This window comes from Gigantopelta aegis, chromosome 6 (assembly GCF_016097555.1).
Source record: "Gigantopelta aegis isolate Gae_Host chromosome 6, Gae_host_genome, whole genome shotgun sequence".
Taxonomy (NCBI): Eukaryota; Metazoa; Mollusca; class Gastropoda; order Neomphalida; family Peltospiridae; genus Gigantopelta; species Gigantopelta aegis.
In genome coordinates, this window is record NC_054704.1 from 18,933,917 (window position 1) to 18,948,478 (window position 14,562).

The following is a 14,562-nucleotide window of genomic DNA, read 5'->3' on the forward strand; positions in this document are numbered from 1 at the left end:
ACAGGAAATTATCAGAATGTCGTAAGACAGATGTGCTTGAATCTTTAGTAGGTGTAAGTACGAGTCGGATGGTTGGTTGATTTATTGGACATGTCACAATAAGATTATTGAGGATAAGGGCAGGACCAGGCAACATCGATTCAATCTAATGCTTCTGATGTTGAGGTGGTTTGTTTTAACCTTGCAGTACGAAAGGCATTGAGTCTTTTTTTTTTGTTAATGGATTGTTGTAACCTAGCAATGCCAATACGGAAGGCAGTGAGTGAGTCTTCATTTAGTGTTGATATATTGTAACCTTGCAGTACTGAAGGAAGCGAGTCTTCATATAGTGTTGATATATTATAACCTTGCAGTATAGTCCTTGAGCCAGACAGAATCTGAGTACCAAATTAGTGAACAGATCTAACATGGAATTTTAGTTTAGTTGGTCTGATATCTGAAGTGTCCGAAATCAGTTGATGAACATTCTGGATCGGTATCTAAGAGCTATTTTGGCAGCCATTTTTAAAGATGGCTATCGCGTTTTGGTCAAAATTCCTTCATATTTTGTTGATGGGTTCTTGTAATTTTGGCAGTACGGGTCCGATGGGAGTGATTCTTCATATTTTGGTGATGTATTGTAACCTTGTAGTACGGAAGGGAGTGAGTCTTCATATTTTGTTGATGGGTTGTAATTTTGCAGTACGGAAAGGAGTCGTCATATTTTGGTGAACTGGCGTCTATAGCCGTACTGGGGAAAGAGGATGTACAGGTAGTATTTTGGTGAAGTGGCGTCTATAGCCGTACTGGGGAAAGAGGATGTACAGGCAGTATTTGACGAAACTGAAGCTCTTATCACTGACCGCTATCCACAGATCACCCGCATAGATATAAATTAACCCTTAATGTATCGGTGGTATAAATTAACCCTTAATGTATCGGTGGTATAAATATGGAAAAACAAAATGTATGTTCATGCTAATGTACTATAATGTCTACGAGAAATCGGTGCAAAATTACCGCAAGCATGAAAGTCTACAAATAGGTCCATTGCCATGTATGTAATCCTTCGACAATTACAAGATGTATTCCTTTGGTATAGGGTGCTTTATCTACATGTCTACGTAATTGTTTTAAAATAAGGCATTTATTTCATAATTAAGCTGAAAACCTGTATTTTATATTTGTTTACTTTTTGGCCGATTATTTTACATAATTAAACAACTGTTTTCAATATACAACTTGCGGAACATAGATGATATTATGATAGTTTTGACATGTAAGAGTTTAGTTGCCTAAGCCAATGTAGACTTGCCTCTTCAGGTACGAGCTCATTCCACTTGGACATGGTCGGTAATCACCGTACATTAATTTATCGGAAAATCACAATTTTTTTTAATGCAGAACAGCATTTTACATGGATACATAGGCATTATTTCTCCATTTTATTGTACATCCTAACCAATTATTCTTTTGGTATCTGTGGGTGTCAAATATATACATTTAACCCTAAAAGTAAGTGAAATTAGGATCATTTATATACTTTTCAAAAAAGAAAAGAAGAAACTTGACATTGTTAAAAATAATGCTATCGGATTATTTTTACAGAATCAAAGCCATCGTAAAGACAATCAAGTAAGTGAGAGAATGGTGATGCAAAAACACTATAAAACACATTCGATTCGGATAAACGTAGCTATAGTCAACGTTTGTACTGAAACACAAAAGCGCAATCCTCAGAAAAGCACGTGCATCATGAAGTTCTGTAACTGCATGTCGAACCCTCTGTTAGTGGGGCATAAAAGGCCAAATCAGCATTGATTCAAACAGACTGCATAACAACACTGAAGGTAACGCAATAATGCCAAGATTGACGTCAGCTCAACGCAATAATGCCATTGGGAGATTGAGGCAGGGGCAACTCAACAAGCTGTTTGCAAGGCACTTTGGCGTCTCCACACAGACAATCTCTGCTTTATAGGCACGGTACAAGACCACTCAAAGTGTTAGTGACAGGCCACGGTCAGGTCGTCTTAGAGTAACCACCGCCGCTCAAGATCGATACATCCGGGTGTGTTATCTTCGAAATCGAACCACAACAGCGACACAAATCCCTGGACTACGCAGAATTTCTGACCAGACCATTCGTAATCGGCTGAGGGAGGCAGGAATTTTCCCTAGAAGACCAGTGCGACGTAACATTTTGAATGTGGAATGTTTCAGCCACAACGTTCAGACATAACCATGGCCTGCCCGTTCGCCGGATTTAAACCCAATAGAACATCTATATGATGCACTGGATCAGCGTGTACGCAGGAGGAATCCACCACCCCAGACACTTCTGCAACTTCTTACGGCACTGCAGCATGAGTGGCAGAACATTCCACAACGTGTTGTGCAACGTTTGATTGTTCCCATGCGTCGCCGTTGTCAAGCTGTCATCAAGGCTCGTGGTGGTCATAACTGATACTGACATTTTGCCCACCCCTATGTCACACATATGCCTGTGTACATGTTTCAGGTGGATTCCGAGAGATATTGTTTGGGACATGTACAGAGTAATCCCCTTCCTATGGCGTCTTGATCTTTGGTTGCTTGTATTATGTCTACTAGGATTTTTTTATTATTTTTTTTTTTATTAAACTTTGAAAATCAATGTCAAGTTGTTTTTGGTGGGGTTTTTGTTTTAAGAGTATATATTTGATTCTCTATATAATGCTGGCCATTTTAAATATTTCATATTTACCATGGATGCCACATAGTGTAGACTTTCGTGTACGGTGTATCATCTGTTTGAAAGATTATTATCTGTTTTAATTATTATTTGTTTTTATTAGTATTTTGTATCTTTTTTTAGAATGTGCTGTACGAAAGTTCTTAACGCAAAATACTTTTCGGTACTATTTTTTCTCTCAAAATGTCAGGTGTTAGGTTGGAGGAAGTCATGCCATCGAAACGCCTGGGGGAATGGAAGGTGGACTCGGGCCGTCCGTGCCATCGACCAACGAAGCATTGGGTACACACTATGAAAATATAGCTAAGCCTTTGTCAGCTCTGGTATCTCGTATACAGTGAATAATAAGAAACACCATCAGATGGAACAAAATACATTTAATAGAAGACATAACAACGCGTAACACATGGATAAGGCTTGCATGATCAGGCGTACTCGCAGAATAAGCTGCTAATGTATCTACGTACATAGCAAAAGGCAGAAACAAAAGATCACGTAAACTTTGGTAATGTCATCAATACTGTCATTTTGATAGTAATCCAACAAATGATGAACACAAAATCACTTGCTATGGTTACGTAGTCATATATTTGAAAGAGATACGAAAGATATTCATTGCTAACACTTTGTGTCAATCTGCCCCACGGAAAAACAACTACTTTCTTTTAGCTATAATTAGTTATTAAAGCTCCAATCGTAAATATGTACATGTATTTAGAACAAGGTTTCAAAATTACTTTTATTTTAACTGTAATCTGGAGATCGCATACAAAAGCAGTTAGCCATTTAGAAGCAACGAGCTTTCTACTTGTGAAGTCTTTTATTGTACCGTACTGCCAAAGGTGGCACCAGCTCCATCAGATCTCACCATGAAAAGACAACAACAATTGAGGGGAGTGATTAATTGTTCCCCTAATTTAGATTATGGGGAGCCCAGGGAACATTTTGTTCGGTATCGCGTCACAATTAGCTAAGCAAGTTTTAGATATCGCTACACAATTTAAAAAAACATTAAACAGTAGTTGCTACTCAATTTTTAATTCACTAGAAATATCGCTAATCAAGATTTTGAAAAAAAAACCCGTCCCCTTGAGCCATATACGATATTGCCATATTGATATCATATAAATTCACATGCTAAGGGAAAGTAAAACAAAAATACTCTCCTTGAACTAATCTAAGGAGAGTGATAGCTCCCCTTTGGTAAAACATTAAAGGGATAAACGACTGCGTCGTCAAAAATAATGTTTTATAATAATTTTGAAATGTGTTAATGTACTCTCCTATAATACATATAGAAAATAAAAAAGAGAGTTTATAATAGCGATTCACAACGATTAAGAATCTGCCATTGGTATATTCATTCTCTACACAAGACAAGAGTCTGTACGTTATGACAGTCGTAAGGTGTTTTGACTATAGGAGAGCTTGGCTTGACCACGATATAAGGTTCCCACTATATATAGCGAGCGCCAGTATAAGCTCAAAAAGCACAACTTCGTATGGCTTAAATAAACAACGGCAGTCTGAAAGGGCACATGGATGTGCATAGAATAAATTATAATATTTCAAGCAAAAAACTAAGTATTTGACAGAAATATTATATAAAATATTTAGATGGAGAAACCTCTAAGGATGCAAGCTGAAAATGAAACAGATTGTATTCATTTATGGCTTTTTATTTTAGCATAGGTGTACGCACTTCCATTTTTGTAAGGGGGATGCTTTTTGCCCGAATCTGGTTAACAACATTTATTGATATTCGCATTACTGTTAAACAGCTATATAGCGTTGCAAATGAATCACTACGCACTTTTATATGGACTACATCAAATATTGTGGGTAGAATGATGGAAATACATGTTAAAAAGGTTTCAGGCCAGCTCATTTTTACCGGATATCTCTATCGTTTTTGCCCGAATTCAAGGATTTTGTCGTGCGCTTATGTTGTATAGTACAAATATGGAAACATCCATTTTTAAAGCATGAACTGTAATTATGATTGGGCTGCTTTAAAGAGGTCAAGTTTCTAATGTAGAAACATGACTTTGAAATGTCAACCACGCGCATGCTGTACAATCATCAGGGGCGGATCTAAGAACTATTTTGCAGGGGAGACTGACGGGAAACGGCACACGGACCATCTCGTCACAAGGGCATCCCTTTGAAGAAAAATAAAGAGGGAAAAAAGGGCACTTGAATATTTTTAGGTGGGATGGGTTCCCAGTCTCCCCCCTTAGGTCCGTCTTTGATCTTTTAAAAGCAGAAAGAGTGAAAACTGTAATGATTGACACGGCAATGTGCTCACATGAGTAACCAAAACAGGAAGACACATAATTTGAATTGTGACAACTATGCTGGATTGGAAATGAAACGAAACGAAGTGCATGCTTACAAGACAAAGCAATGTGTGGTAGGCTAAATCGAGCTGAAGTGATGCATGAATCAGGGTACAGATCCTAAAAAACGTTACCACGATGAGGCAAGTATATAAATGTCTTTGGTATCTTTTTGTCAAACTCGTAATTTTTTTTCTGAGAAGTGACATGCTCTTTCTCCTTTAACGCCCCCACACGCACAACTAGTAGCAGTGAACGATATATATATATTTTTTTTTTAACTGTTACTGTTACTTTATTTACGTGCCTATATCCAAAAGAGGTTCATGCACGTTCACCCCATGTCCAGTCTCTGGCAACGCCTGTGGATGAACATCGGACATGGGTTTTTTTTTAAAAGTCAACGGTTCTGCTTGTTGATTGTCTGCCCTTGTTGTATGCTCTTGTTTAGAACTCTTCATCCTCGTCTTCAGCCTCTACTGATCCCCGAGGGTGGAGGGAAAGCGGGGCTCCGCCTCGACCTTGGAAGTAGCGAGATCCTTTATCCAGAGCAGTTGACTGAAACACCAAGTTAACATACACTGTATACAGCACCATCCATTGGATTAGCATGTGTAGTCTATTTTATACTATTAATTAAAGCCTAGGTTGTTTTTGTTTTTGCTAATATTACATTTAATTCCTATCCAGTATTGTTTTTCTTTACATACTTATGAAAAGAAACCCAAACTCCAAAACATTTCCTCTGTAAGGTATAAATACGGTAGTTCCGAACACCGCAAGAAAATATTACAAAGACGACTTCTGAAGCTATACCAAATAAAACTATGATTTAAAACAATGTACATAAAATTTTGTTTGGCGTTTGTTTGTGGGTTTGTTTTTTTCTGTTTAACTTGATATAAACAATAATAACTGATCATTATTGTCTCTGCTTGTTGCAAAATACAAAGGCATTTTTCCAGACTCTAGCTAATAATGTTTTAACAAAGCCAAAACTCACAGCAATAATTCGAATCCCGGCAGTGTTGACTGTATTCGGCTGTTTCCTCACAAAGTGAGTGCTCAGCTCTTTGGCGACATTGTCGTGAAGATCTTCATCCTTTGCTGTATCGTCCTAAATGTCAAATATTGAATTATTAATCATAAAAAAAGTAAACTATTTAATTAATAAAATATCAAAATACAGTTTAATGATAATGATATTAAAAAGCAGCATCTTGTATGTACTCAAAGAACACCAGAACATGTGACAGAGCAGAGATGTGGGGTCAGTGAGGGGCATTTCTCAAGATGGTCAAACGCTGAGATGTGCTATATATTTATTTAAATCAATATATCCTGCTACTATTCAGACTGCATTAGACACCAAAATAGCCATAGTTCCGTTGCCTATGCACCAGGTATATCATTAAATGAAAAGTATAAAATTAAGTTATTTGCATAAATGAATTGCAAAAGTAACGTCTTTCATTTTTAAAAATAAATAATGACATATTTGGAATGTAACTTTTTTTCTGGAATTTTCTAGCGTTAGTTAAACCAACATTAGTTTATCCTTCAAGTTACGTTTTAAGCCTTCTACCTGTCATAGGCGTATGGGCTCATATTTTTGTAGGGGAGGGGGCAGGCTGGCTTTTGTCTGAATTAAACGAAAATGCCCAAATCTGGATAACAACATTTATTCATATAAGCATTAAGTACTACCAAACAGCTATATAGGGTTGCAAACAAATCACTACGCATTTTTACATGGATTACAACTAATGTTGAGGCTAGAATGATAGAAATACAGGGGAAAAAAGTGTCTGGTTAGCACATATTGCCCGAATATCTCTATAATTTTTGCCTGAATTTGAGGTTTTGCTCAAACGCTTGTCTCGTACGAGTATGCTACCGGTAATAAAAATATGCAACTGTCAAAACACAGTCAGTACTGTCAATAAAACTTACCGCAACCCATGGATGGTTCACAACTTCTAGTGCTGACAACCTATTGTCCGTGTCAACGATTAACATCTTTGATACTAGCTCCTGAAAACAATAAGTAACAGAATTTTTTTTATGGTATTTTGATCTATTTCCATTTAACAGAAAATAAATGAGCACAACGATATTCTTTTTTGGTTTCTTTCTTCTTTTGTAAATAGCATCATGAATCACTAACAATAGTTGAATACAAACATTGGTATTATGTTATCTAGACTAGCACCGTAATCTTGACAAAATAACTTCTATACCTGTATATTAGAATGGTATGGTACAGTTTCAAATACTCAACGTAAGAACAATAATGCTCTGATATGTCACAGAAGCTCTCAACGTGGTTTAGGATTTAATATACTAGTACTTCTAAAGATATACTAACTGACAAAATGAAGTTTTACTCGATGAATGGGCACTTTTAACCGTTATATTTATTTAAAGATTAAATGACACACTAAAAAAATTAGTTTTACCTTTGCTGAATCTGAAACGTCATCCCAAAATGGTGCTTTGAACTCTAGCTTTCCATCCATGATCTTATCAAAGAGTTCATCTTGGTTGTCACTAGAACTGGATAAAAATAGTGAACAGATCAGTCATACCTGCCTGTCTTGGTCCACAAACGTTTTATAAATATTTTTCTACAATCAAGTAAGATATAATAACTTGACATTGCTGAACATATAAACAATGTTCAGCAAAACAAAATTGAAAATTTATTTTTAAGATTATGTTTGTAAATTCATGTAATCATGTCTTTCCACGTACTGTACAGCATTGTGCAATATGTGGACGGATAGTGTGGAGAGTGGGTGTGTGTTCATTATGACTTTTGATCCATCAATTAATAAGCTTAAGATGCAAAGCCTTTAAGAACTAGTGCTAGGCTCAGACTACCAACTGTCACGACTTCTAGAAAAGAAAAAAAAAGTTTCTTTTATTTAACGACGCCACTAGAGCACATTGATTTTTTATCTTATCATCGGCTATTGGACGTCAAATAATTGGTCATTCTGACACTGTTTTTTAGAGGAAACCCGCTGTCGCCACATAGGCTACTCTTTTTATGCCAGGCAGCAAGGGATCTTTTATTTGCACTTCCCATAGGCAGGATAGCACAAACCATGGCCTTTGTTGAACCAGTTATAGATCACTGGTCGGTGTAAGTGGTTTACACCTACCCACTGAGCCTTGCGGAGCACTCACTCAGGGTTTGGAGTCGGTATCTGAATTAAAAATCCCATGCCTCGACTGGGATCTGAACCCAGTACCTACCAGCCTGTAGACCGATGGCTAACCACGACGCCACCGAGACCGGTGTGTCACGACTTCTAGATACGGCTGTCCTGTTTCTAGTCTGAGCACTCTTACAACTCGAGTCTCGTTGTATACAACTCGTACGACCGATTCGTTGTTAATCTGAGCGCACCAGTCTTAAGTTGGGGTGGGGGAACTTACAATGCAAGTGTCGAGTTGGCCAACTCCATCGTGACAGTTGATGGTCTGAGACTAGCATAACTTTAACACATGTACACATCATTATAATCTTAATTAATCCTCGAATGTACAAAATGATCTACAGAGTCCCCCCCCCCCCCCCCCCCCCCCCGATAACTTACCTGGCAAATGGAGGAAATCCACACAAAAGAATATACGTGATAACACCAGCCGACCAGACGTCTACCTTGAGAGCATATCTTGATAAGAAAAAGAAAAACAAATTTTTCAGTCAACATTGTGAAGAGAGCACAAACATGCTTTTATATACAATCCATGCAATATGTACTTAATACTGTGTAGGTACGTGCGTGTGCGTATGATTAATATATATGAGGCGTATCATTGTTATTTCAGTATGTCAAACAGTTTTACTAGCATTGCGCTCTAATGATGCAACTTTGCTCTGTAGTCCGTCCCTCGGGGAACGCATTTTTTCATACTATGGAATTTACTACACGCTATTTATTTCAGAGCCGACTGTGTTTTTAAATTCCACACACAAATAGGTGGGTTTTTTTATTTTTTTATTTTTTTATTTCCAAAAGACTTTTACTTTTTTTTTTCAAACCAAACTGAAATTATTTGAAACAAAATTGTCATTAATTAAACCTAAATTAGACTGACATGTATTAGAAAATACGTAAGTACTTTTATGGCTGGTTCCTGAAAAATTACTATAAATATGCAAGAGATTAAATTTCTATAATATTTTCGACTTGAAACACGTGAACTTGAGGTAATGGGATTAAAACTTACCATATACCGATAAACGCCTGCCTTTGATAGGTTTGTTTTTGTTAATTTAATTTTTATTTTTATGCTTATTGAAAACATCAATCGCCAGTAACCAGCTTTTGTATTTTATTTTATAAAAATAAGTAGTTTTTTGTTGTAATCAGCTTAACCAAGTAAAATATGCTTACCCCGACTCAGCTATTATTTCTGGGGCCACGTAGGTTGGCGTTCCGCAGACGGTGTACAGAACTTCATCCTCGGCAATCTCCGTGGCCAAACCGAAGTCTCCTAGTTTTAATGATTTGCTGCCATCCGAGTGTTCATAAACCTGAACAGAAAGCCAGTACTACTGTTTCTTGTTTCGTTTAACATTACACACACACACACACACACACACACACACACAGGTACATTTCCCGTAAATGTTCTGTTAGACGAATTTCTTCTATCTTTTTTCACTCTTTAGTTGGTACAGAATTCGTACTTTTCTTCGATAACATCGAAAAAGGGCGATAGCATCTTATATTTATTATGATAATTTTTTTGTTGGTTTTAAGGGTTTTTTGGGGTTTTTTTTTTTTAGAATTGAAGTGGTTTTGGCAGCCAGTCTTTCTCTTAAACGTACTATCGAGATAAAACTAAATTTTCCCTAATCATAGGCGAATATTAATGATATTTGTTTAATGAATGAATGACCTCAGTGTGTACAGATGTTCCTCAGCAATGCCAAAGACAGAAACATGTCATTGATCTTGAACCACTCCGAGACAAATCTGACGATGAAATTAGATGTCACGATTCTTTCTGTCCTAGAAACATATTTATTATTAACACCAGGTCAGGTTATAGGTTTTAACGTGCACATTCTGAACAAGCTGTTGTAGTACACGTCTTACCAATTTAACACCACGCTTTCTCGCTATTACATTCAGTTTTATATTTTTAAAACCTAGTTTAGAATAGTTCCCTGTGTATTGGCCATATAAGACGAGTATTTTGTATTAAAGCTTACCAGTAGGTTTTCAGGTTTAACGTCCCTGTGCACGATGCGCAGTGAATGCAGATATTTGAGGGCGTTGGCCAGGTTGAAGACCATCCCACTGGCATCACGCTCCGTGTACTTGGTCGCAGACGAAATGGCGTCGAACAGGTCGCCTCCCTTGTAACAGAAATGTATAGGTTAACAATGTGATATTAAATATAAACACATTAAAAACAACAAACAAACTATGAAAAACAAAAAACCCAACAACAACACCCGACCAACATTACTTACTATTGTATGTTTTGGATTGATGAACAAACACAATTGTAAGATATTTTTCTCTACATTTTACACCAATGTGTGTTATTATTATATAATAGCCGCTATATTTACATACAACTAACATATTGTCATACGCGTCTTGGCCAGTAAGGCAGTATTATAATGAAATTAAATGGAATAAATATTGCCAGATTTGCTCAAGCAATTGCCTTTACTGAGCAGCCATCTGTCTTAATATTCTCCCGATTTATGATCTAACTCTGTATATAGGCCTGGATTAAACCAGATTTGACAATACATATAACTGTCTTAATACTATTAAGTCTGTTACTAGGAACGAATCCATAAATGGCTGTTGCCTATTTTTAAATTGTCACAAATTAATTATAAGCTGTGAATGTATTAGAAAACTGGCAGCAGTAGCACCCCCACCCCACCCCCATACCCTCCCCTGAATTCGCCGTTGTGGACCCTTACCTTTACGAGCTCCATGACCATGTACATCTCGTGTGGAGTCTCGTAATCCTCCACCAGTAGGACTATGTTGGGGTGCTTCACCTTCCTCAAGATAGACACTTCGTTCTCGATCATTTGTTCCTGTAGAAGACAATGTTCAACATGAAAGCAAGAATTCTGAGAATGTTTTAGAAAAATTGTTAGAACAATGGCTTACTTCGTCTGATGTTCGATCTAGTCTCGTTAAATACGTAACTCATTATTCGTTCGCGCATTAAATAATTTAAAACACAAATGATTGTAAAGGGTTAAGCACAATGGAATGTGTTTCCTGTATCTTTGGCCGCGTAACCCATAAATTAGTTAAATGATTTACAGAACCTTCAATTCTCAACACAAAAAAGAAGTAGAAATTAAAAGGCGGTTAACATACTTTTCCCTTGCATTTTCTCTTGTCAATAATCTTCAAAGAAAACTTTCTGTTGTTGTATCTGAAAAAAAGGAAATAAACTCCATGTATAATTTAAAATACTCACACAGTTTAATAGCTTGAAAAACGATAGAATGACCTGACCAAGATTTATATAACAGGTTTTACATTTAATTAAAATACAATGTTGTAGCATTTTCATATGACTGAACATATTGATTATGGTAATTACATTTTATTTTCTGCCTCATTAAAATGTATAGCAATCCTGTTGAACGGAAACAACCCCCTAAACAATCATATTTACTTAGAACAATGTATAATAATATTAGTATACCTATCTAGGCATTCTTTAACCACGGCGAAGTTGCCCTCTCCAATAACGCGCCCAATGTCGTATCTTTCCAACAATTCGGTCGGCACTTTTGCGGCATCTGGCGACAGAAACGAAAAAGTGTTGGATCATCTTATACCAGTGTTATAAATTGTAATCAAAATGACGACGATGATGATGATTGAACACGTTCAAGTTGCTTTAAGGATTTTTATGATGAAAATTGCCGGATGACGGATGTAGAGGACTCGCCTAGGGTGCGATGGGTTGAAGAATAAATCGCTCTTGATTGCATCTCAGCCAGTGACCCACGACTGGCATATAATAGATAATATGTGTTGTCTATGAGACTGTGCGTACTTAACATTCATCGCTGTAATTTCGTCTTAGCACCCTATGACATTGTTTACCATTACAACATTCAAATACAATCACAGTTTTAATAAACTAGTGTATTATTGTTTGTTTTGTTGTTATTTCGATTTTCTGTTGCTGTTGTTGTTGATTTTTTAGTTGTTTTATTGTTATTATTATTGTTGTTGTTTTTGTTTTTACTATCCATGGATATGGTCAGCTGTCTTAATACAACATACACGCCTGTCCACATTCCTTCTAAAACATCGTACCGTACATGAAAATAACCGAGAAGCGGCCTGCCTTTCGAGCATTGAAATGACAAAATACTATTTTAACATATTCTAAATAGGTAAATAATAAATATATTGTCAAAATTGCAGCTATAATAATGGTAGCCAGTATCACAAAGTCATGAATGTTTGATTGACTAATTAAATGTTACAAATGTGTCTTACCTGACGAGGTGTGGTTATTGATACCATTGACACCGTTAGTCATGGAGTCCTTGCCCTGAATAAAAGCAATAAACTTGCTAGTACTAGTTCAAATATAAAGTTCAGAAGTTACAAATAGATAAAAACACGGGAAATCAGTAACAAAATAAGTAACAATGCGTGACTTGTTTTACGGTGCGTATTGTGCTTATTAAAGTATGAACATGTAACGCGTATACGGATTATTGTTTGGGGTACCGGTGCTTGAATAGACGTTTGTAAAACAAAGGTGGGCGTAAAATGTCGTGACTTAAGTGTATGGTCTGGGTTAGTGAGTTAGAAAAGTAAGCACCTGAAATTAAATAGTTGCCAGTAAGTAGGCCCAGCCAGTAGCTGATAGTATGTATTTGGTAGATGGCAGTAAGTAGTTGACAGTGTGTAGCTGGCAGTAAGTAGTTGACAGTGTGTAGCTGGCAGTAAGTAGTTGACAGTGTAGCTGGCAGTAAGTAGTTGACAGTGTGTAGCTGGCAGTAAGTAGTTGACAGTGTGTAGCTGGCAGTAAGTAGTTGACAGTGTGTAGCTGGCAGTAAGTAGTTGACAGTGTAGCTGGCAGTAAGTAGTTGACAGTGTGTAGCTGGCAGTAAGTAGTTGACAGTGTGTAGCTGGTAATACGTGGTTGACAGTGTAGCTGGCAGTAAGTAGTTGACAGTATGTAGCTGGCAGTAAGTGGTTGACAGTGTGTAGCTGGCAGTAAGTGGTTGACAGGTGTAGCTGGCAGTAAGTGGTTGACAGTGTGTAGCTGCCAGTAAGTAGTTGACAGTGTATAGCTGCCAGTAAGTAGTTGACAGTGTGTAGCTGGTAATAAGTGGTTGACAGTGTAGCTGGCAGTAAGTGGTTGACAGTGTGTAGGTGGCAGTAAGTAGTTGACAGTGTGTAGCTGGCAGTAAGTAGTTGACAGTGTGTAGCTGGCAGTAAGTAGTTGACGGTAAGTAGTTGACAGTGTGTAGCTGGCAGTAAGTAGTTGACAGTGTGTAGCTGGCAGTAAGTAGTTGACAGTGTGTAGCTGGTAATAAGTAGTTGACAGTGTGTAGCTGGTAATAAGTGGTTGACAGTGTAGCTGGCAGTAAGTAGTTGACAGTGTGTAGCTGGCAGTAAGTAGTTGACAGTGGGTAGCTGGCAGTAAGTAGTTGACAGTGTGTAGCTGGCAGTAAGTAGTTGACAGTGTGTAGCTGGCAGTAAGTAGTTGGCAGTGTAGCTGGCAGTAAGTAGTTGACAGTGTGTAGCTGGCAGTAAGTAGTTGACAGTGTGTAGCTGGCAGTAAGTAGTTGACAGTGTGTAGTTGGCAGTGTGTAGTTGGCAGTAAGTAGTTGACAGTAAGTAGTTGACAGTGTGTAGCTGGTAGTATGTAGTTGGCAGTAAGTAGTTGACAGTGTGTAGCTGGCAGTAAGTAGTTGACAGTGTGTAGCTGACAGTAAGTAGTTGGCAGTGTGTAGCTGGCAGTAAGTAGTTGACAGTGTAGCTGGCAGTAAGTAGTTGACAGTGTGTAGCTGACAGTGTTACTGGTAGTATGTAGTTGGCAGTGTGTAGTTGGCAGTAAGTAGCAGTAATTAGCTGCCAGTGTGTAGCTGGTACTAAGTAGTTGACAGTGTGTAGCTGGCAGTAAGTAGTTGACAGTGTATAGCTGGCAGTAAAATGCTGACAGTAGCTGACAGGCAATATTAATAGCTGGCAGTAAGTGTAGCTAACGGTAAGTATCTTACAGAAAGTCGCTGACAGTATAAAAAGATGACCAAATAGGTCCCTCACTTGAGGCTGGGTATTTTTTGTTCTTCTCTATGTAACTAAAGATAAAAATATGGCTTGTGTACACACATACACACCCACACCCACACACACAGGAGCGCGCTCACACACACAGAGACATACACACACATACCCGCGCACACATACACACATACACACACACACACACACACACACACACACATACACATACACACTGGAGATTGTG

At 37.6% G+C, this 14,562-nt stretch overlaps 1 protein-coding gene across 2 annotated transcripts in view; it reads right to left on the minus strand.

The window, feature by feature from the left end:
* Positions 1-3,075: 3,075 nt before the first annotated feature.
* LOC121375347 (serine/threonine-protein kinase DCLK1-like) overlaps positions 3,076-14,562 on the minus strand; it is a 29,789-nt gene continuing 18,302 nt past the window's right edge. For both annotated transcript variants that reach the window (XM_041502758.1, XM_041502757.1), the window contains exons 6-16: positions 12,573-12,627; positions 11,764-11,860; positions 11,430-11,487; positions 11,018-11,137; positions 10,286-10,432; positions 9,462-9,601; positions 8,658-8,735; positions 7,512-7,608; positions 7,006-7,086; positions 6,056-6,169; positions 3,076-5,610 (exon numbers count right to left, since the gene is read on the minus strand). In XM_041502758.1, the coding sequence (XP_041358692.1) occupies positions 5,500-5,610; positions 6,056-6,169; positions 7,006-7,086; positions 7,512-7,608; positions 8,658-8,735; positions 9,462-9,601; positions 10,286-10,432; positions 11,018-11,137; positions 11,430-11,487; positions 11,764-11,860; positions 12,573-12,627 (1,098 nt within the window). In that variant the 3' untranslated portion in view covers positions 3,076-5,499. The remainder of the gene's footprint in view (positions 5,611-6,055; positions 6,170-7,005; positions 7,087-7,511; positions 7,609-8,657; positions 8,736-9,461; positions 9,602-10,285; positions 10,433-11,017; positions 11,138-11,429; positions 11,488-11,763; positions 11,861-12,572; positions 12,628-14,562) is intronic.